The 23,726-nt window shown below is 44.7% G+C and overlaps 1 protein-coding gene across 5 annotated transcripts in view; it reads left to right on the top strand.

Annotated features, from left to right (window-relative positions):
* The window catches only part of vit (vitrin), a 91,683-nt gene that overhangs the window by 20,265 nt on the left and 47,692 nt on the right, over positions 1-23,726 (top strand). For all 5 annotated transcript variants that reach the window (XM_046368425.1, XM_046368423.1, XM_046368426.1 and 2 more), the window contains exons 2-6: positions 7,178-7,289; positions 8,888-8,953; positions 11,078-11,234; positions 11,855-11,988; positions 12,640-12,717. In XM_046368425.1, coding sequence (XP_046224381.1) covers positions 7,253-7,289; positions 8,888-8,953; positions 11,078-11,234; positions 11,855-11,988; positions 12,640-12,717 — 472 coding nt within the window. In that variant the 5' untranslated portion in view covers positions 7,178-7,252. The remainder of the gene's footprint in view (positions 1-7,177; positions 7,290-8,887; positions 8,954-11,077; positions 11,235-11,854; positions 11,989-12,639; positions 12,718-23,726) is intronic.

Raw genomic sequence — 23,726 nt, 5'->3', positions numbered from 1 at the left:
TAGACAACATGAAGACAGACATACTGGTAGACAACATGAAGACAGACATATTGGTAGACAACATGAAGACATACTGGCAGACAACCTGAAGACATACTGGTAGACAACATGAAGACATACTGGTAGACAACATGAAGACAGACATACTGGTAGTCAACATGAAGACAGACATACTGGTAGACAACCTGAAGACATACTAGTAGACAACATGAAGACAGACATACTGGTAACACGAAGACATACTGGTAGTCAACATGGAGACATACTGGTAGACAACATGAAGACATACTGGTAGACAACACGAAGACATACTGGTAGACAACATGAAGACAGACATACTGGTAGACAACCTGAAGACATACTGGTAGACAACCTGAAGACAGACATACTGGTAGACAACCTGAAGACATACTGGTAGACAACCTGAAGACATACTGGCAGACAACATGAAGACATACTGGTAGACAACCTGAAGACAGACATACTGGTAGACAACCTGAAGACAGACATACTGGTAGACAACATGAAGACATACTGGTAGACAACATGAAGACATACTGGTAGACAACCTGAAGACAGACATACTGGTAGACAACCTGAAGACATACTGGTAGACAACCTGAAGACATACTGGCAGACAACCTGAAGACATACTGGCAGACAACCTGAAGACAGACATACTGGTAGACAACCAGAAGACAAACTGGTAGACAACATGAAGACATACTGGCAGACAACCTGAAGACATACTGGTAGACAACATGAAGACATACTGGTAGACAACCTGAAGACATACTGGTAGACAACCTGAAGACAGACATACTGGTAGACAACCTGAAGACATACTGGTAGACAACCTGAAGACATACTGGCAGACAACCTGAAGACATACTGGCAGACAACCTGAAGACAGACATACTGGTAGACAACCAGAAGACAAACTGGTAGACAACATGAAGACATACTGGCAGACAACCTGAAGACATACTGGTAGACAACATGAAGACATACTGGTAGACAACCTGAAGACATACTGGTAGACAACATGAAGACATACTGGTAGACAACACGAAGACATACTGGTAGACAACCTGAAGACATACTGGTAGACAACACGAAGACATACTGGTAGACAACCTGAAGACATACTGGTAAACAACCTGAAGACAGACATACTGGTAGACAACATGAAGACAGACATACTGGTAGACAACCTGAAGACATACTGGTAGACAACATGAAGACAGACATACTGGTAGACAACCTGAAGACATACTGGTAGACAACCTGAAGACAGACATACTGGTAGACAACCTGAAGACATACTGGTAGACAACCTGAAGACATACTGGTAGACAACCTGAAGACATACTGGCAGACAACCTGAAGACATACTGGTAGACAACATGAAGACAGACATACTGGTAACACGAAGACATACTGGTAGTCAACATGGAGACATACTGGTAGACAACATGAAGACAGACATACTGGTAGACAACATGAAGACAGACATACTGGTAGACAACATGAAGACAGACATACTGGTAGACAACATGAAGACAGACATACTGGTAGACAACATGAAGACAGACATACTGGTAGACAACCTGAAGACATACTGGTAGACAACATGAAGACATACTGGTAGACAACCTGAAGACATACTGGTAGACAACCTGAAGACATACTGGTAGACAACATGAAGACATACTGGTAGACAACCTGAAGACATACTGGTAGACAACATGAAGACATACTGGTAACATGAAGACATACTGGTAGACAACATGAAGACATACTGGTAGACAACATGAAGACAGGCCTTACCTTTAAAAGCATTGACGGCGGTCCATTGCACTGCTCTGTATCAGAACTGGGATTGATTCCTGGTCTTTTTCTCATTTACTACCGTGAGTCTAGCCCTGCATGGGGTCACTGGACATGGTCCTATCATATTTGATCATGTCCAGCCTGCCAACGGTAGGTCTGACTCTGTGCTGAGAGAGTGAGACACATGGTGCCAGCATTCCTTTGATAACAGGATCTAATCGTCGGTTTCACTCAACACATCTGTCAACACAGTTCTACCCTGCTGCCCTTGTACAGGGAGGTATCTGGGGACTGGAGTTCTACCCTGCTGCCCTTGTACAGGGAGGTATCTGGGGACTGGAGTTCTACCCTGCTGCCCTTGTACAGGGAGGTATCTGGGGACTGGAGTTCTACCCTGCTGCCCTTGTACAGGGAGGTATCTGGGGACTGGAGTTCTACCCTGCTGCCCTTGTACGGGGAGGTATCTGGGGACTGGAGTTCTACCCTGCTGCCCTTGTACAGGGAGGTATCTGGGGACTAGAGTTCGACCCTACTGCCCCAGTCCCGTGTAAGGGACCTGGGGACTGGAGTTCTACCCTACTGTCCCCATCCCGTTTAGGGGACCTGGGGACTGGAGTTCGACCCTACTGCCCCAGTCCCGTGTAAGGGACCTGGGGACTGGAGTTCTACCCTACTGTCCCCATCCTGTTTAGGGGACCTGGGGACTGGAGTTCTACCCTACTGCCCACGTCCTATGTAAGGGACCTGGGGACTGGAGTTCTACCCTACTGCCCCCATCCTATTTAGGGGACCTGGGGACTGGAGTTCTACCCTACTGCCCCCGTCCTGTTTAGGGGACCTGGGGACTGGAGTTCTACCCTACTGCCCCCGTCCTGTGTAGGGGACCTGGGGACTGGAGTTCTACCCTACTGCCCCCATCCTGTGTAGGGGACCTGGGGACTAGAGTTCTACCCATTGTTGCTAGCTACCTAGCTATCCAGAATCAGGGCAGCTTCTTGTCATAGTTGCTAGCTACCTGGCTATCCAGAATCAGGGCAGCTTCTTGTCATAGTTGCTAGCTACCTGGCTATCCAGAATCAGGGCAGATTCTTGTCATTGTTGCTAGCTACCTGGCTATCCAGAATCAGGGCAGATTCTTGTCATTGTTGCTAGCTACCTGGCTATCCAGAATCAGGGCAGCTTCTTGTCATAGTTGCTAGCTACCTGGCTATCCAGAATCAGGGCAGCTTCTTGTCATAGTTGCTAGCTACCTGGCTATCCAGAATCAGGGCAGATTCTTGTCATTGTTGCTAGCTACCTGGCTATCCAGAATCAGGGCAGATTCTTGTCATTGTTGCTAGCTACCTGGCTATTCAGAATCAGGGCAGCTTCTTGTCATAGTTGCTAGCTACCTGCCTATCCAGAATCAGGGCAGATTCTTGTCATTGTTGCTAGCTACCTGGCTATCCAGAAACCTAACAACACACGCCCCCTGCCCCTTGGAATCGCACGCAAAGTTTTCGTGACGTTGTCAGCAAACCCGCCTATACAACATTAGGAAAGGGTTCTTTATTACATTTACATTTAAGTCATTTAGCAGACGCTCTTATCCAGAGCGACTTACACCATATAGGTTCCACTTAGAATCTTGTGAACATGATTATTTTTAGAACCTTAGGAAAGGGTTCTTTATAGCATTATACAGGCTCCACTTAGAACCTTGTGAACACAGTTCTTTATAGAACCTTCAAAATTGGTTATATATAATTTGTTCTGCACATTTTAAAGCATTGACCAATTGGCAATAACATATGTACTCAAATAGTAAACATTTCAGATGTACTCAACATAGACTCACTAAACAGAGAACATCCCTGGTCATCCCTACTGTCTCTGATCTGGAGGACTCACTAAACAGAGAACATCCCTGGTCCTCCCTACTGCCTCTGGTCTGGAGGACTCACTAAACAGAGAACATCCCTGGTCATCTCTACTGTCTCTGATCTGGAGGACTCACTAAACAGAGAACCTCCCTGGTCATCCCTACTGGCTCTGATCTGGAGGACTCACTAAACAGAGAACATCCCTGGTCATCTCTACTGTCTCTGATCTGGAGGACTCACTAAACAGAGAACCTCCCTGGTCATCCCTACTGCCTCTGATCTGGAGGACTCACTAAACAGAGAACATCCCTGGTCCCTACTGCCTCTGATCTGGAGGACTCACTAAACAGAGAACATCCCTGGTCCTCCCTACTGCCTCTGATCTGGAGGACTCACTAAACAGAGAACATCCCTGGTCATCCCTACTGCCTCTGATCTGGAGGACTCACTAAACAGAGAACATCCCTGGTCATCCCTACTGCCTCTGATCTGGAGGACTCACTAAACAGAGAACATCCCTGGTCATCTCTACTGTCTCTGATCTGGAGGACTCACTAAACAGAGAACCTCCCTGGTCATCCCTACTGGCTCTGATCTGGAGGACTCACTAAACAGAGAACATCCCTGGTCCCTACTGCCTCTGATCTGGAGGACTCAATAAACAGAGAACATCCCTGGTCATCCCTACTGCCTCTTATCTGGAGGACTCACTAAACAGAGAACATCCCTGGTCATCCCTACTGCCTCTGATCTGGAGGACTCACTAAACAGAGAACATCCCTGGTCATCCCTACTGCCTCTGATCTGGAGGACTCACTCAACAGAGAACATCCCTGGTCATCCCTACTGTCTCTGACCTGGAGGACTCACTAAACAGAGAACATCCCTACTGCCTCTGATCTGGAGGACTCACTAAACAGAGAACATCCCTACTGCCTCTGATCTGGAGGACTCACTAAACAGAGAACATCCCTGGTCATCCCTACTGCCTCTGATCTGGAGGACTCACTAAACAGAGAACATCCCTGGTCATCCCTACTGCCTCTGATCTGGAGGACTCACTAAACAGAGAACATCCCTGGTCATCCCTACTGCCTCTTATCTGGAGGACTCACTAAACAGAGAACATCCCTGGTCATCCCTACTGCCTCTGATCTGGAGGACTCACTAAACAGAGAACATCCCTACTGCCTCTGATCTGGAGGACTCACTAAACAGAGAACATCCCTGGTCATCCCTACTGCCTCTGATCTGGAGGACTCACTAACCAGATAACATCCCTACTGCCTCTGATCTGGAGGACTCACTAAACAGAGAACATCCCTGGTCATCCCTACTGCCTCTGATCTGGAGGACTCACTAAACAGAGAACATCCCTACTACCTCTGATCTGGAGGACTCACTAAACAGAGAACATCCCTGGTCCTCCCTACTGCCTCTGATCTGGAGGACTCACTAAACAGAGAACATCCCTGGTCATCCCTACTGCCTCTGATCTGGAGGACTCACTAAACAGAGAACATCCCTGGTCCTCCCTACTGCCTCTGATCTGGAGGACTCACTAAACAGAGAACATCCCTGGTCATCCCTACTGCCTCTGATCTGGAGGACTCACTAAACACATGCTTTGTTTGTAGATGATGATTGAGTATGTTGGAGTGTGACCCTGGCTTTCTGTAAATAAATTAATACAAATATAAAAACGGCTTACTGAATTTGAAATGATTTATACTTTTACTTTTGATACTTAAGTATATTTAAACCCAAATACTTTTAGACTTTGACTCTAGTAGTATTTTACTGGGTGACTTTTACTTGAGTCACTTTCCATTAAGGTATCTGTACTTTGACTCTGGTATGACAACTGGGTACTTTTTCCATCGCTGCTAAACAGGTCTCTGATATTTGAAGTGTATTGTTCTATGAGAGAACATTCCTTCTCAATCATAATGACAGTGGGTGGAGGAGATGTTTTTGTTGTTGTTGTGTGTACAGGCATGCAGTCATAAAGGAAAGGATTTGTGTATCTGGGTGTTGTGATCATTTACTGAACGTGACGCTGGTTTTTCCTTATTGAACCGAGTGGTGGGATGAAGTACTCATCCCGTAGGATGAGTGCTTTTTCCTTATTGAACCGAGTGGTGGGATGAAGTACTCATCCCGTAGGATGAGTGCTTTTTCCTTATTGAACCGAGTGGTGGGATGAAGTACTCATCCCGTAGGATGAGTGCTTTTTCCTTATTGAACCGAGTGGTGGGATGAAGTACACTCCCGTAGGGTGAGTGCTTTTTCCTTATTGAACCGAGTGGTGGGATGAAGTACTCATCCCGTAGGATGAGTGCTTTTTCCTTATTGAACCGAGTGGTGGGATGAAGTACACTCCCGTAGGGTGAGTGCTTTTTCCTTATTGAACCGAGTGGTGGGATGAAGTACTCATCCCGTAGGATGAGTGCTTTTTCCTTATTGAACCGAGTGGTGGGATGAAGTACTCATCCCGTAGGATGAGTGCTTTTTCCTTATTGAACCGAGTGGTGGGATGAAGTACTCATCCCGTAGGATGAGTGCTGTTGCTGATTGGGCTTCATTGCCTGTTGTAATTGATCCATATATCCAGCTTCTATTTGTTTCTCTATATCCAGCTTCTATCTGTTTCTCTATATCCAGCTTCTATTTGTTTCTCTATATCCAGCTTCTATCTGTTTCTCTATATCCAGCTTCTATTTGTTTCTCTATATCCAGCTTCTATCTGTTTCTCTATATCCAGCTTCTATCTGTTTCTCTATATCCAGCTTCTATTTGTCTCTCTATATCCAGCTTCTGTTTCTCTATATCCAACTTCTATTTGTCTCTCTACAGCCAGCTTCTGTGTTTCTCTATATCCAGCTTCTATTTGTTTCTCTAAATTCAGCTTCTATCTGTTTCTCTAGATCCAGCTTCTGTTTCTCTTTATCCAGCTTCTATTTGTCTCTCTTTATCCAGCTTCTATCTGTTTCTCTATATCCAGCTTCTATCTCTTTCTGTTGTTTGTCTTTTAAAACTCCTATTGGACTCTCTCTCTCTCTCTCTCTCTCTCTCTCTCTCTCTCTCTCTCTCTCTCTCTCTCTCTCTCTCTCTCTCTCTCTCTCTCTCTCTCTCTCTCTCTCTCTCTCTCTCTCTCTCTCTCTCTCTCTCTCTCTCTCTCTCTCTCTCTCTCCTCCCTCTCCCTCTCTCCCTCCCTCTCTCTCTCTCTCCCTCTCTCTCTCTCTCTCCCTCCCTCCCTCTCTCCCTCCCCCTCCCTCCCTCCCTCCCTCCCTCCCATGGCTGACCCTGTAAAACAACACATTTCACAGCACCTACAGTATGTGGTGTACGTGACAATAAAAACATATCATTTTTTCTCTCCACTCTCTCTCTCTCTCTCTCTCTCTCTCTCTTGCTCTCTCTCTCTCTCTCTCTCTCTATCCCCTCTTTGTCTCACCCCCCTCGTTCTCTCTTTCTCTCAGGGGGAGTGAGTTACGAGGACAGCTCTAGGAGGACATCAAACAGACTAGACCAGCAGCCTTCCACCTCCCAGCACCATGCTGCTCAGTGCACCCCTCACTGCTGTCTGGCTGGGTAGGGGTTAGCACACACACACACACACACGGATGCACGCATAACAAACACACACATGCAAGCACGCACACACACACACATAAACCACAGCGGACAAGTTTCCAAAATACCATTGGTGTTGAGTCTATCGTCATCTGTGGTTGTTGTGGTTACTGTAATTGTACAACACATATAGATCATGATTATGTGGTTACTGTAATTGTACAACACATGTAGATCATGATTATGTGGTTACTGTAATTGTACAACACATGTAGATCATGATTATGTAGTTACTGTAATTGTACAACACATGTAGATCATGATTATGTAGTTACTGTAATTGTACAACACATGTAGATCATGATTATGTGGTTACTGTAATTGTACAACACATATAGATCATGATTATGTGGTTACTGTAATTGTACAACACATATAGATCATGATTATGTGGTTACTGTAATTGTACAACACATATAGATCATGATTATGTGGTTACTGTAATTGTACAACACATGTAGATCATGATAATGTGGTTACTGTAATTGTACAACACATGTAGATCATGATTATGTAGTTACTGTAATTGTACAACACATGTAGATCATGATTATGTAGTTACTGTAATTGTACAACACATGTAGATCATGATTATGTGGTTACTGTATTATTTTAACTTTCCATCTGTACCTGTGTGATTAATTATGAATTGTTTCCACACCCACCATGCCTCTTGTGAGTAATGGTCATGTGAGGTGAAATTGGGAGCATAAACAGGCCTTCCTGTTAGTGGTGAATTGGGAGCATAAACAGGCCTTCCTGTTAGTGGTGAATTGGGAGCATAAACAGGCCTTCCTGTTAGTGGTGAATTGGGAGCATAAACAGGCCTTACTGTAATATAATAATAATATATGCCATTTAGCAGACGCTTTTATCCAAAGCGACTTTAGTGGTGAATTGGGAGCATAAACAGTCCTTCCTGTTAGTGGTGAATTGGGAGCATAAACAGGCCTTCCTGTTACTGGTGAACTGGGAGCATAAACAGTCCTTCCTGTTAGTGGTGAACTGGGAGCATAAACAGGCCTTCCTGTTAGTGGTGAATTGGGAGGATAAACAGGCCTTCCTGTTACTGGTGAATTGGGAGCATAAACAGGCCTTCCTGTCAGTGGTGAACTGGGAGCATAAACAGGCCTTCCTGTCAGTGGTGAACTGGGAGCATAAACAGGCCTTCCTGTTAGTGGTGAACTGGGAGCATAAACAGGCCTTCCTGTTAGTGGTGAACTGGGAGCATAAACAGGCCCTCCTGTTAGTGGTGAATTGGGAGCATAAACAGGCCTTCCTGTTAGTGGTGAATTGGGAGGATAAACAGGCCTTCCTGTTAGTGGTGAATTGGGAGCATAAACAGGCCTTCCTGTTAGTGGTGAATTGGGAGCATAAACAGGCCTTCCTGGTCTTTACTGTATTCTTGTGACATCATAGAGGATTGGAGGAACACCCACATTATGTCAATCTGTATATGTTACTGTGTGGGGATAGCTGTCTGTGGTAGTCTATTGTGAAGACTGTGGGTTTCAGTACAGCTATATAAATACTGTGTATTGCTTCCTGTCCTCTAGTCCTTCTACTCAGCTGCGGTAGTGAAGCCAAACCAAACGGATCCAAGACCAAGAAACCAAAACAAGGTAATAGTGGTTTATAACCTTTTCAAATCAAATCAAATCAAATCAAATTTATTTATATAGCCCTTCGTACATCAGCTGATATCTCAAAGTGCTGTACAGAAACCCAGCCTAAAACCCCAAACAGCAAACAATGCAGGTGTAAAAGCACGGTGGCTAGGAAAAACTCCCTAGAAAGGCCAAAACCTAGGAAGAAACCTAGAGAGGAACCGGGCTATGTGGGGTGGCCAGTCCTCTTCTGGCTGTGCCGGGTAGAGATTATAACAGAACATGACCAAGATGTTCAAATGTTCATAAATGACCAGCATGGTCAAATAATAATAAGGCAGAACAGTTGAAACTGGAGCAGCAGCACAGTCAGGTGGACTGGGGACAGCAAGGAGCCATCATGTCAGGTAGTCCTGGGGCACGGTCCTAGGGCTCAGGTCCTCCGAGAGAGAGAAAGAAAGAGAGAATTAGAGAGAGCATATGTGGGGTGGCCAGTCCTCTTCTGGCTGTGCCGGGTGGAGATTATAACAGAACGTGGCCAAGATGTTCAAATGTTCATAAATGACCAGCATGGTTGAATAATAGTAAGGCAGAACAGTTGAAACTGGAGCAGGAGCATGGCCAGGTGGACTGGGGACAGCAAGGAGTCCTCATGTCAGGTAGTCCTGGGACATGGTCCTAGGGCCCAGGCCAGTTGAAACTGTAGTGTTGGCCTAAACTGGCTCAGATATGTCCTTTCCAGCCCAGTACAGCTTGGTTTGGTTCAGTAGTGGATCAGTAACCAGACCAGCCCAGTACAGCTTGGTTTGGTTCAGTAGTGGATCAGTAACCAGCCCAGTACAGCTTGGTTTGTTCAGTAGTGGATCAGTAACCAGCCCAGTACAGCTTGGTTTGGTTCAGTAGTGGATCAGTAACCAGACCAGCCCAATACAGCTTGGTTTGGGTCAGTGGTGGATCAGTAACCAGGCCAGCCCAGTACAGCTTGGTTTGTTCAGTAGTGGATCAGTAACCAGGCCAGCCCAGTACAGCTTGGTTTGGTTCAGTAGTGGATCAGTAACCAGCCCAGTACAGCTTGGTTTGTTCAGTAGTGGATCAGTAACCAGCCCAGTACAGCTTGGTTTGGTTCAGTAGTGGATCAGTAACCAGACCAGCCCAGTACAGCTTGGTTTGGTTCAGTAGTGGATCAGTAACCAGCCCAGTACAGCTTGGTTTGGTTCAGTAGTGGATCAGTAACCAGACCAGCCCAGTACAGCTTGGTTTGGTTCAGTAGTGGATCAGTAACCAGGCCAGTACAGCTTGGTTTGTTCAGTAGTGGATCAGTAACCAGGCCAGCCCAGTACAGCTTGGTTTGGTTCAGTAGTGGATCAGTAACCAGCCCAGTACAGCTTGGTTTGGTTCAGTAGTGGATCAGTAACCAGACCAGCCCAGTACAGCTTGGTTTGGTTCAGTAGTGGATCAGTAACCAGGCCAGCCCAGTACAGCTTGGTTTGGTTCAGTAGTGGATCAGTAACCAGCCCAGTACAGCTTGGTTTGGTTCAGTAGTGGATCAGTAACCAGACCAGCCCAGTACAGCTTGGTTTGGTTCAGTAGTGGATCAGTAACCAGACCAGCCCAGTACAGCTTGGTTTGGTTCAGTAGTGGATCAGTAACCAGGCCAGCCCAATACAGCTTGGTTTGGTTCAGTAGTGGATCAGTAACCAGCCCAGTACAGCTTGGTTTGGTTCAGTAGTGGATCAGTAACCAGCCCAGTACAGCTTGGTTTGTTCAGTAGTGGATCCATAACCAGCCCGGTACAGCTTGGTTTGGTTCAGTAGTGGATCCATAACCAGCCCGGTACAGCTTGGTTTGGTTCAGTAGTGGTTCCGTAACCAGGCCAGGCCAGTACAGCTTGGTTTGGTTCAGTAGTGAATCAGTAACCAGGCCAGCCCAGTACAGCTTGGTTTTGGCCATGTCCTGACCTCTCCTCTATACTGATTCTCTCTGTCATGTCCTGACCCCTCCCCTCCTCTATACTGATTCTCTCTGTCATGTCCTGACCTCTCCTCTATACTGATTATTCCTGTCATGTCCTGACCCCTCCCCTCCTCTATACTGATTCTCTCTGTCATGTCCTGACCCCTCCCCTCCTCTCCTCTCCAGTGGTTCCAGCCATAGAGTGTGACGTCCGGGCGGGGAAGATCAACCTCCCAGAATTCATAGCTAAATGCCCGTCTGACTGTAAACAGACAAAAAGTCAGGTTTATGGGACAGGAGTCTTCGCTTCCATCTCCAGCATCTGTAACGCTGCCATACACAGGTCAGTATGGGTTCACTACAACACCATACACAGGTCAGTACAACACCATACACAGGTCAGTATGGGTTCACTACAACACCATACACAGGTCAGTATGGGGTCAGTACAACACCATACACAGGTCAGTACAACACCATACACAGGTCACTACAACACCATACACAGGTCAGTATGGGTTCACTATAACACCATACACAGGTCAGTACAACACCATACACAGGTCAGTATGGGTTCATTACAACACCATACACAGGTCACTACAACACCATACACAGGTCAGTACAACACCATACACAGGTCAGTATGGGTTCACTATAACACCATACACAGGTCAGTACAACACCATACACAGGTCAGTATGGGTTCATTACAACACCATACACAGGTCACTACAACACCATACACAGGTCAGTATGGGTTCATTACAACACCATACACAGGTCAGTATGGGTTCATTACAACACCATACACAGGTGAGTCCATGTTAAGTACTGTAGTATTCTTGCCCTAGCCGTCCTCCAATTCAAGTTGTGTGGGCATTGTTTGGACAGTGTGCAAGAGTTTTTAGAAGCTGCGGTTCATAGGAAATATGTGTGTGATGGTGTTGTTTTTGTCTACAGCGGTGTCATCACTAACTCAGGGGGTAAAGTGATTGTTAGGAAGATGGCTGGACAGAACATCTATAAAGGCTCTAACTCCCACGGTCTCCGATCACTGTCTCTGCCCAAGTGGAGAGAGTCCTTCGTTGTCTCAGGTAATCAATCAATTAACCAATCGATCTTAGCCTGGCTAACAAGGCAGGCTCCCGTAGCCTAGCTTAGCTCATGTAGCCCAGCTTTGCTCATGTAGCCTAGCTTTGCTCATGTAGCCCAGCTTAGCTCATGTAGCCTAGCTTAGCTCATGTAGCCTAACTTAGCTCATGTAGCCCAGTTTAGCTCATGTAGCCCAGCTTAGCTCATGGAGGCTAGCTTAGCTCATGTAGCTCAGCTTAGTTAATGTAGCCTAGTTTAGCTCATGTAGCCCAGCTTAGCTCATGTAGCCCAGTTTAGCTCATGTAGCCTAGCTTAGCTCATGTAGCCTAACTTTGCTCATGTAGCCTAACTTAGCTCATGTAGCCCAGTTTAGCTCATGTAGCCCAGTTTAGCTCATGTAGCCTAGATTAGCTCATGTAGCCCAGTTTAGCTCATGTAGCCTAGATTAGCTCATGTAGCCCAGTTTAGCTCATGTAGCCTAGATTAGCTCATGTAGCCTAGCTTAGCTTGCTGTTGTACCACATGTTTTGCCAGGCCAGGCTACTGATTCCTTCTGATAACACAGTAGAAACATTATCAGCCACTGTACGTACGACCTCCAAATGTCTTTAGATGTTGCCTGATCCATTTCTGAATTGTTGTTGTTGTCTTAGTTGGTAAGCCAAAGAAAGGAGTCATCTATCCGTCTTCTCTGGACTATATTCCCTCGAGACCTACCTACAGCAAAACAGGTGAGATGGAGTTTTTTAATTACGCAATGTACGTAAAGATGACAAACATGGTTATGGAGCTGTTTTATGTGCAGTAGTTTGTCAACAAAACAACAGACCTGGTTGATAGGAGACATGCAGGTAAAGATAGAGGAACACCTGGTTGATAGGAGACATGCAGGTAAAGATAGAGGAACACCTGGTTGATAGGAGACATGCAGGTAAAGAAAGAGCAACACCTGGTTGATAGGAGACATGCAGGTAAAGATAGAGAAACACCTGGTTGATAGGAGACATGCAGGTAAAGAAAGAGGAACACCTGGTTGATAGGAGACATGCAGGTAAAGAAAGAGGAACACCTGGTTGATAGGAGACATGCAGGTAAAGAAAGAGAAACACCTGGTTGATAGGAGACATGCAGGTAAAGAAAGAGGAACACCTGGTTGATAGGAGACATGCAGGTAAAGATAGAGGAACACCTGGTTGATAGGAGACATGCAGGTAAAGATAGAGGAACACCTGGTTGATAGGAGACATGCAGGTAAAGATAGAGGAACACCTGGTTGATAGGAGACATGCAGGTAAAGAAAGAGAAACACCTGGTTGATAGGAGACATGCAGGTAAAGATAGAGAAACACCTGGTTGATAGGAGACATGCAGGTAAAGATAGAGAAACACCTGGTTGATAGGAGACATGCAGGTAAAGATAGAGAAACACCTGGTTGATAGGAGACATGCAGGTAAAGATAGAGAAACACCTGGTTGATAGGAGACATGCAGGTAAAGATAGAGAAACACCTGGTTGATAGGAGACATGCAGGTAAAGAAAGAGAAACACCTGGTTGATAGGAGACATGCAGGTAAAGATAGAGAAACACCTGGTTGATAGGAGACATGCAGGTAAAGATAGAGAAACACCTGGTTGATAGGAGACATGCAGGTAAAGATAGAGAAACACCTGGTTGATAGGAGACATGCAGGTAAAGATAGAGAAACACCTGGTTGATAGGAGACATGCAGGTAAAGAAAGAGGAACACCTGGTTGATAGGAGACATGCAGGTAAAGAAACACCTGGTTGATAGGAGACATGCAGGTAAAGAAACACCTGGTTGATAGGAGACATGCAGGTAACGATAGAGAAACACCTGGTTGATAGGAGACATGCAGGTAAAGAAAGAGCAACACCTGGTTGATAGGAGACATGCAGGTAAAGAAAGAGCAACACCTGGTTGATAGGAGACATGCAGGTAAAGATAGAGAAACACCTGGTTGATAGGAGACATGCAGGTAAAGATAGAGAAACACCTGGTTGATAGGAGACATGCAGGTAAAGATAGAGAAACACCTGGTTGATAGGAGACATGCAGGTAAAGATAGAGAAACACCTGGTTGATAGGAGACATGCAGGTAAAGATAGAGAAACACCTGGTTGATAGGAGACATGCAGGTAAAGATAGAGAAACACCTGGTTGATAGGAGACATGCAGGTAAAGATAGAGAAACACCTGGTTGATAGGAGACATGCAGGTAAAGATAGAGAAACACCTGGTTGATAGGAGACATGCAGGTAAAGATAGAGAAACACCTGGTTGATAGGAGACATGCAGGTAAAGATAGAGAAACACCTGGTTGATAGGAGACATGCAGGTAAAGATAGAGAAACACCTGGTTGATAGGAGACATGCAGGTAAAGATAGAGAAACACCTGGTTGATAGGAGACATGCAGGTAAAGATAGAGAAACACCTGGTTGATAGGAGACATGCAGGTAAAAAAAGAGGAACACCTGGTTGATAGGAGACATGCAGGTAAAGAAACACCTGGTTGATAGGAGACATGCAGGTAAAGAAACACCTGGTTGATAGGAGACATGCAGGTAAAGATAGAGAAACACCTGGTTGATAGGAGACATGCAGATAAAGATAGAGAAACACCTGGTTGATAGGAGACATGCAGGTAAAGATAGAGAAACACCTGGTTGATAGGAGACATGCAGGTAAAGAAAGAGAAACACCTGGTTGATAGGAGACATGCAGGTAAAGATAGAGAAACACCTGGTTGATAGGAGACATGCAGGTAAAGAAAGAGGAACACCTGGTTGATAGGAGACATGCAGGTAAAGAAACACCTGGTTGATAGGAGACATGCAGGTAAAGAAACACCTGGTTGATAGGAGACATGCAGGTAAAGATAGAGAAACACCTGGTTGATAGGAGACATGCAGGTAAAGAAGAGCAACACCTGGTTGATAGGAGACATGCAGGTAAAGAAAGAGCAACACCTGGTTGATAGGAGACATGCAGGTAAAGATAGAGAAACACCTGGTTGATAGGAGACATGCAGGTAAAGATAGAGAAACACCTGGTTGATAGGAGACATGCAGGTAAAGAAACACCTGGTTGATAGGAGACATGCAGGTAAAGAAACACCTGGTTGATAGGAGACATGCAGGTAAAGATAGAGAAACACCTGGTTGATAGGAGACATGCAGGTAAAGATAGAGAAACACCTGGTTGATAGGAGACATGCAGGTAAAGAAAGAGCAACACCTGGTTGATAGGAGACATGCAGGTAAAGAAAGAGAAACACCTGGTTGATAGGAGACATGCAGGTAAAGATAGAGAAACACCTGGTTGATAGGAGACATGCAGGTAAAGAAAGAGAAACACCTGGTTGATAGGAGACATGCAGGTAAAGAAAGAGCAACACCTGGTTGATAGGAGACATGCAGGTAAAGAAACACCTGGTTGATAGGAGACATGCAGGTAAAGAAACACCTGGTTGATAGGAGACATGCAGGTAAAGAAACACCTGGTTGATAGGAGACATGCAGGTAAAGAAACACCTGGTTGATAGGAGACATGCAGGTAAAGAAACACCTGGTTGATAGGAGACATGCAGGTAAAGAAACACCTGGTTGATAGGAGACATGCAGGTAAAGAAACACCTGGTTGATAGGAGACATGCAGGTAAAGAAACACCTGGTTGATAGGAGACATGCAGGTAAAGAAACACCTGGTTGATAGGAGACATGCAGGTAAAGAAACACCTGGTTGATAGGAGACATGCAGGTAAAGAAACACCTGGTTGATAGGAGACATGCAGGTAAAGATAGAGAAACACCTGGTTGATAGGAGACATGCAGGTAAAGAAACACCTGGTTGATAGGAGACATGCAGGTAAAGAAACACCTGGTTGATAGGAGACATGCAGGTAAAGATAGAGAAACACCTGGTTGATAGGAGACATGCAGGTAAAGATAGAGAAACACCTGGTTGATAGGAGACATGCAGGTAAAGATAGAGAAACACCTGGTTGATAGGAGACATGCAGGTAAAGATAGAGAAACACCTGGTTGATAGGAGACATGCAGGTAAAGATAGAGAAACACCTGGTTGATAGGAGACATGCAGGTAAAGATAGAGAAACACCTGGTTGATAGGAGACATGCAGGTAAAGATAGAGAAACACCTGGTTGATAGGAGACATGCAGGTAAAGATAGAGAAACACCTGGTTGATAGGAGACATGCAGGTAAAGATAGAGAAACACCTGGTTGATAGGAGACATGCAGGTAAAGATAGAGAAACACCTGGTTGATAGGAGACATGCAGGTAAAGAAACACCTGGTTGATAGGAGACATGCAGGTAAAGAAACACCTGGTTGATAGGAGACATGCAGGTAAAGATAGAGAAACACCTGGTTGATAGGAGACATGCAGGTAAAGATAGAGAAACACCTGGTTGATAGGAGACATGCAGGTAAAGATAGAGAAACACCTGGTTGATAGGAGACATGCAGGTAAAGATAGAGAAACACCTGGTTGATAGGAGACATGCAGGTAAAGATAGAGAAACACCTGGTTGATAGGAGACATGCAGGTAAAGAAACACCTGGTTGATAGGAGACATGCAGGTAAAGAAACACCTGGTTGATAGGAGACATGCAGGTAAAGAAACACCTGGTTGATAGGAGACATGCAGGTAACGATAGAGAAACACCTGGTTGATAGGAGACATGCAGGTAAAGAAAGAGCAACACCTGGTTGATAGGAGACATGCAGGTAAAGAAAGAGCAACACCTGGTTGATAGGAGACATGCAGGTAAAGATAGAGAAACACCTGGTTGATAGGAGACATGCAGGTAAAGATAGAGAAACACCTGGTTGATAGGAGACATGCAGGTAAAGAAACACCTGGTTGATAGGAGACATGCAGGTAAAGAAACACCTGGTTGATAGGAGACATGCAGGTAAAGATAGAGAAACACCTGGTTGATAGGAGACATGCAGGTAAAGATAGAGAAACACCTGGTTGATAGGAGACATGCAGGTAAAGAAAGAGCAACACCTGGTTGATAGGAGACATGCAGGTAAAGAAAGAGAAACACCTGGTTGATAGGAGACATGCAGGTAAAGATAGAGAAACACCTGGTTGATAGGAGACATGCAGGTAAAGAAAGAGAAACACCTGGTTGATAGGAGACATGCAGGTAAAGAAAGAGCAACACCTGGTTGATAGGAGACATGCAGGTAAAGAAACACCTGGTTGATAGGAGACATGCAGGTAAAGAAACACCTGGTTGATAGGAGACATGCAGGTAAAGAAACACCTGGTTGATAGGAGACATGCAGGTAAAGAAACACCTGGTTGATAGGAGACATGCAGGTAAAGAAACACCTGGTTGATAGGAGACATGCAGGTAAAGAAACACCTGGTTGATAGGAGACATGCAGGTAAAGAAACACCTGGTTGATAGGAGACATGCAGGTAAAGAAACACCTGGTTGATAGGAGACATGCAGGTAAAGAAACACCTGGTTGATAGGAGACATGCAGGTAAAGAAACACCTGGTTGATAGGAGACATGCAGGTAAAGAAACACCTGGTTGATAGGAGACATGCAGGTAAAGAAACACCTGGTTGATAGGAGACATGCAGGTAAAGAAACACCTGGTTGATAGGAGACATGCAGGTAAAGATAGAGAAACACCTGGTTGATAGGAGACATGCAGGTAAAGATAGAGAAACACCTGGTTGATAGGAGACATGCAGGTAAAGATAGAGAAACACCTGGTTGATAGGAGACATGCAGGTAAAGATAGAGAAACACCTGGTTGATAGGAGACATGCAGGTAAAGATAGAGAAACACCTGGTTGATAGGAGACATGCAGGTAAAGATAGAGAAACACCTGGTTGATAGGAGACATGCAGGTAAAGATAGAGAAACACCTGGTTGATAGGAGACATGCAGGTAAAGATAGAGAAACACCTGGTTGATAGGAGACATGCAGGTAAAGATAGAGAAACACCTGGTTGATAGGAGACATGCAGGTAAAGATAGAGAAACACCTGGTTGATAGGAGACATGCAGGTAAAGATAGAGAAACACCTGGTTGATAGGAGACATGCAGGTAAAGAAACACCTGGTTGATAGGAGACATGCAGGTAAAGATAGAGAAACACCTGGTTGATAGGAGACATGCAGGTAAAGATAGAGAAACACCTGGTTGATAGGAGACATGCAGGTAAAGATAGAGAAACACCTGGTTGATAGGAGACATGCAGGTAAAGAAACACCTGGTTGATAGGAGACATGCAGGTAAAGATAGAGAAACACCTGGTTGATAGGAGACATGCAGGTAAAGAAACACCTGGTTGATAGGAGACATGCAGGTAAAGAAACACCTGGTTGATAGGAGACATGCAGGTAAAGAAACACCTGGTTGATAGGAGACATGCAGGTAAAGATAGAGAAACACCTGGTTGATAGGAGACATGCAGGTAAAGAAAGAGAAACACCTGGTTGATAGGAGACATGCAGGTAAAGAAAGAGCAACACCTGGTTGATAGGAGACATGCAGGTAAAGATAGAGAAACACCTGGTTGATAGGAGACATGCAGGTAAAGATAGAGAAACACCTGGTTGATAGGAGACATGCAGGTAAAGAAACACCTGGTTGATAGGAGACATGCAGGTAAAGATAGAGAAACACCTGGTTGATAGGAGACATGCAGGTAAAGATAGAGAAACACCTGGTTGATAGGAGACATGCAGGTAAAGATAGAGAAACACCTGGTTGATAGGAGACATGCAGGTAAAGAAACACCTGGTTGATAGGAGACATGCAGGTAAAGATAGAGAAACACCTGGTTGATAGGAGACATGCAGGTAAAGAAACACCTGGTTGATAGGAGACATGCAGGTAAAGAAAGAGAAACACCTGGTTGATAGGAGACATGCAGGTAAAGAAACACCTGGTTGATAGGAGACATGCAGGTAAAGAAACACCTGGTTGATAGGAGACATGCAGGTAAAGAAACACCTGGTTGATAGGAGACATGCAGGTAAAGAAACACCTGGTTGATAGGAGACATGCAGGTAAAGAAACACCTGGTTGATAGGAGACATGCAGGTAAAGATAGAGAAACACCTGGTTGATAGGAGACATGCAGGTAAAGAAACACCTGGTTGATAGGAGACATGCAGGTAAAGAAACACCTGGTTGATAGGAGACATGCAGGTAAAGATAGAGAAACACCTGGTTGATAGGAGACATGCAGGTAAAGATAGAGAAACACCTGGTTGATAGGAGACATGCAGGTAAAGATAAGAAACACCTGGTTGATAGGAGACATGCAGGTAAAGATAGAGAAACACCTGGTTGATAGGAGACATGCAGGTAAAGATAGAGAAACACCTGGTTGATAGGAGACATGCAGGTAAAGATAGAGAAACACCTGGTTGATAGGAGACATGCAGGTAAAGATAGAGAAACACCTGGTTGATAGGAGACATGCAGGTAAAGATAGAGAAACACCTGGTTGATAGGAGACATGCAGGTAAAGATAGAGAAACACCTGGTTGATAGGAGACATGCAGGTAAAGATAGAGAAACACCTGGTTGATAGGAGACATGCAGGTAAAGATAGAGAAACACCTGGTTGATAGGAGACATGCAGGTAAAGATAGAGAAACACCTGGTTGATAGGAGACATGCAGGTAAAGAAAGAGTTGAAACACCTGGTTGATAGGAGACATGCAGGTAAAGATAGAGAAACACCTGGTTGATAGGAGACATGCAGGTAAAGAAACACCTGGTTGATAGGAGACATGCAGGTAAAGATACACCTGATAGAAATGCACCTGGTTGATAGGAGACATGCAGGTAAAGAAAGAGGAACACCTGGTTGATAGGAGACATGCAGGTAAAGAAACACCTGGTTGATAGGAGACATGCAGGTAAAGAAACACCTGGTTGATAGGAGACATGCAGGTAAAGATAGAGAAACACCTGGTTGATAGGAGACATGCAGGTAAAGATAGAGAAACACCTGGTTGATAGGAGACATGCAGGTAAAGATAGAGAAACACCTGGTTGATAGGAGACATGCAGGTAAAGAAACACCTGGTTGATAGGAGACATGCAGGTAAAGATAGAGAAACACCTGGTTGATAGGAGACATGCAGGTAAAGATAGAGAAACACCTGGTTGATAGGAGACATGCAGGTAAAGAAACACCTGGTTGATAGGAGACATGCAGGTAAAGAAACACCTGGTTGATAGGAGACATGCAGGTAAAGAAACACCTGGTTGATAGGAGACATGCAGGTAAAGAAAGAGAAACACCTGGTTGATAGGAGACATGCAGGTAAAGAAAAACACCTGGTTGATAGGAGACATGCAGGTAAAGATAGAGAAACACCTGGTTGATAGGAGACATGCAGGTAAAGATAGAGAAACACCTGGTTGATAGGAGACATGCAGGTAAAGAAACACCTGGTTGATAGGAGACATGCAGGTAAAGATAGAGAAACACCTGGCATGCAGGTAAAGAAACACCTGATAGGAGACATGCAGGTAAAGAAACACCTGGTTGATAGGAGACATGCAGGTAAAGAAACAACACTGGTTGATAGGAGACATGCAGGTAAAGAAACACCTGAGAAACACCTGGTTGATAGGAGACATGCAGGTAAAGATAGAGAAACACCTGGTTGATAGGAGACATGCAGGTAAAGATAGAGAAACACCTGGTTGATAGGAGACATGCAGGTAAAGAAACACACCTGGTTGATAGGAGACATGCAGGTAAAGAAACACCTGGTTGATAGGAGACATGCAGGTAAAGAAAGAAACACCTGGTTGATAGGAGACATGCAGGTAAAGATAGAGAAACACCTGGTTGATAGGAGACATGACATGTAAAGATAAAGAAACACCTGGTTGATAGGAGACATGCAGGTAAAGATAGAGAAACACCTGGTTGATAGGAGACATGCAGGTAAAGATAGAGAAACACCTGGTTGATAGGAGACATGCAGGTAAAGATAGAGAAACACCTGGTTGATAGGAGACATGCAGGTAAAGATAGAGAAACACCTGGTTGATAGGAGACATGCAGGTAAAGAAAACACCTGGTTGAGAAACACCTGGTTGATAGGAGACATGCAGGTAAAGATAGAGAAACACCTGGTTGATAGGAGACATGCAGGTAAAGATAGAGAAACACCTGGTTGATAGGAGACATGCAGGTAAAGATAGAGAAACACCTGGTTGATAGGAGACATGCAGGTAAAGATAGAGAAACACCTGGTTGATAGGAGACATGCAGGTAAAGAAAGAGAAACACCTGGTTGATAGGAGACATGCAGGTAAAGAAGAGAAACACCTGGTTGATAGGAGACATGCAGGTAAAGAAACACCTGGTTGATAGGAGACATGCAGGTAAAGAAACACCTGGTTGATAGGAGACATGCAGGTAAAGAAACACCTGGTTGATAGGAGACATGCAGGTAAAGAAAGAGGAACACCTGGTTGATAGGAGACATGCAGGTAAAGAAACACCTGGTTGATAGGAGACATGCAGGTAAAGAAACACCTGGTTGATAGGAGACATGCAGGTAAAGATAGAGAAACACCTGGTTGATAGGAGACATGCAGGTAAAGATAGAGAAACACCTGGTTGATAGGAGACATGCAGGTAAAGATAGAGAAACACCTGGTTGATAGGAGACATGCAGGTAAAGATAGAGAAACACCTGGTTGATAGGAGACATGCAGGTAAAGATAGAGAAACACCTGGTTGATAGGAGACATGCAGGTAAAGAAACACCTGGTTGATAGGAGACATGCAGGTAAAGAAACACCTGGTTGATAGGAGACATGCAGGTAAAGATAGAGAAACACCTGGTTGATAGGAGACATGCAGGTAAAGAAACACCTGGTTGATAGGAGACATGCAGGTAAAGATAGAGAAACACCTGGTTGATAGGAGACATGCAGGTAAAGATAGAGAAACACCTGGTTGATAGGAGACATGCAGGTAAAGAAACACCTGGTTGATAGGAGACATGCAGGTAAAGATAGAGAAACACCTGGTTGATAGGAGACATGCAGGTAAAGAAAGAGGAACACCTGGTTGATAGGAGACATGCAGGTAAAGATAGAGAAACACCTGGTTGATAGGAGACATGCAGGTAAAGATAGAGAAACACCTGGTTGATAGGAGACATGCAGGTAAAGATAGAGAAACACCTGGTTGATAGGAGACATGCAGGTAAAGAGACACCTGGTTGATAGGAGACATGCAGGTAAAGATAGAGAAACACCTGGTTGATAGGAGACATGCAGGTAAAGATAGAGAAACACCTGGTTGATAGGAGACATGCAGGTAAAGATAGAGAAACACCTGGTTGATAGGAGACATGCAGGTAAAGATAGAGAAACACCTGGTTGATAGGAGACATGCAGGTAAAGATAGAGAAACACCTGGTTGATAGGAGACATGCAGGTAAAGATAGAGAAACACCTGGTTGATAGGAGACATGCAGGTAAAGATGGTTGATAGGAGAAACACCTGGTTGATAGGAGACATGCAGGTAAAGATAGAGAAACACCTGGTTGATAGGAGACATGCAGGTAAAGAAACACCTGGTTGATAGGAGACATGCAGGTAAAGAAACACCTGGTTGATAGGAGACATGCAGGTAAAGATAGAGAAACACCTGGTTGATAGGAGACATGCAGGTAAAGATAGAGAAACACCTGGTTGATAGGAGACATGCAGGTAAAGACATGCAGGTAAAGAAACACCTGGTTGATAGGAGACATGCAGGTAAAGAAACACCTGGTTGATAGGAGACATGCAGGTAAAGAAACACCTGGTTGATAGGAGACATGCAGGTAAAGAAACACCTGGTTGATAGGAGACATGCAGGTAAAGAAACACCTGGTTGATAGGAGACATGCAGGTAAAGATAAGAAACACCTGGTTGATAGGAGACATGCAGGTAAAGATAGAAAACACCTGGTTGATAGGAGACATGCAGGTAAAGATAAAAACACCTGGTTGATAGGAGACATGCAGGTAAAGAAACACCTGGTTGATAGGAGACATGCAGGTAAAGAAACACCTGGTTGATAGGAGACATGCAGGTAAAGATAGAGAAACACCTGGTTGATAGGAGACATGCAGGTAAAGAAACACCTGGTTGATAGGAGACATGCAGGTAAAGAAACACCTGGTTGATAGGAGACATGCAGGTAAAGAAACACCTGGTTGATAGGAGACATGCAGGTAAAGAAACACCTGGTTGATAGGAGACATGCAGGTAAAGAAACACCTGGTTGATAGGAGACATGCAGGTAAAGATAGAGAAACACCTGGTTGATAGGAGACATGCAGGTAAAGAAACACCTGGTTGATAGGAGACATGCAGGTAAAGATAGAGAAACACCTGGTTGATAGGAGACATGCAGGTAAAGATAGAGAAACACCTGGTTGATAGGAGACATGCAGGTAAAGATAGAGAAACACCTGGTTGATAGGAGACATGCAGGTAAAGATAGAGAAACACCTGGTTGATAGGAGACATGCAGGTAAAGAAACACCTGGTTGATAGGAGACATGCAGATAAAGATAGAGGAACACCTGGTAAAGACATGCAGGTAAAGAAACACCTGGTTGATAGGAGACATGCAGGTAAAGATAGAGAAACACCTGGTTGATAGGAGACATGCAGGTAA

Source organism: Oncorhynchus gorbuscha, linkage group LG11, assembly GCF_021184085.1.
Source record: "Oncorhynchus gorbuscha isolate QuinsamMale2020 ecotype Even-year linkage group LG11, OgorEven_v1.0, whole genome shotgun sequence".
Taxonomy (NCBI): Eukaryota; Metazoa; Chordata; class Actinopteri; order Salmoniformes; family Salmonidae; genus Oncorhynchus; species Oncorhynchus gorbuscha.
The sequence above is the reverse complement of the archived record's forward strand: the minus strand, read 5'-3'. Positions and strand labels throughout refer to the sequence as shown.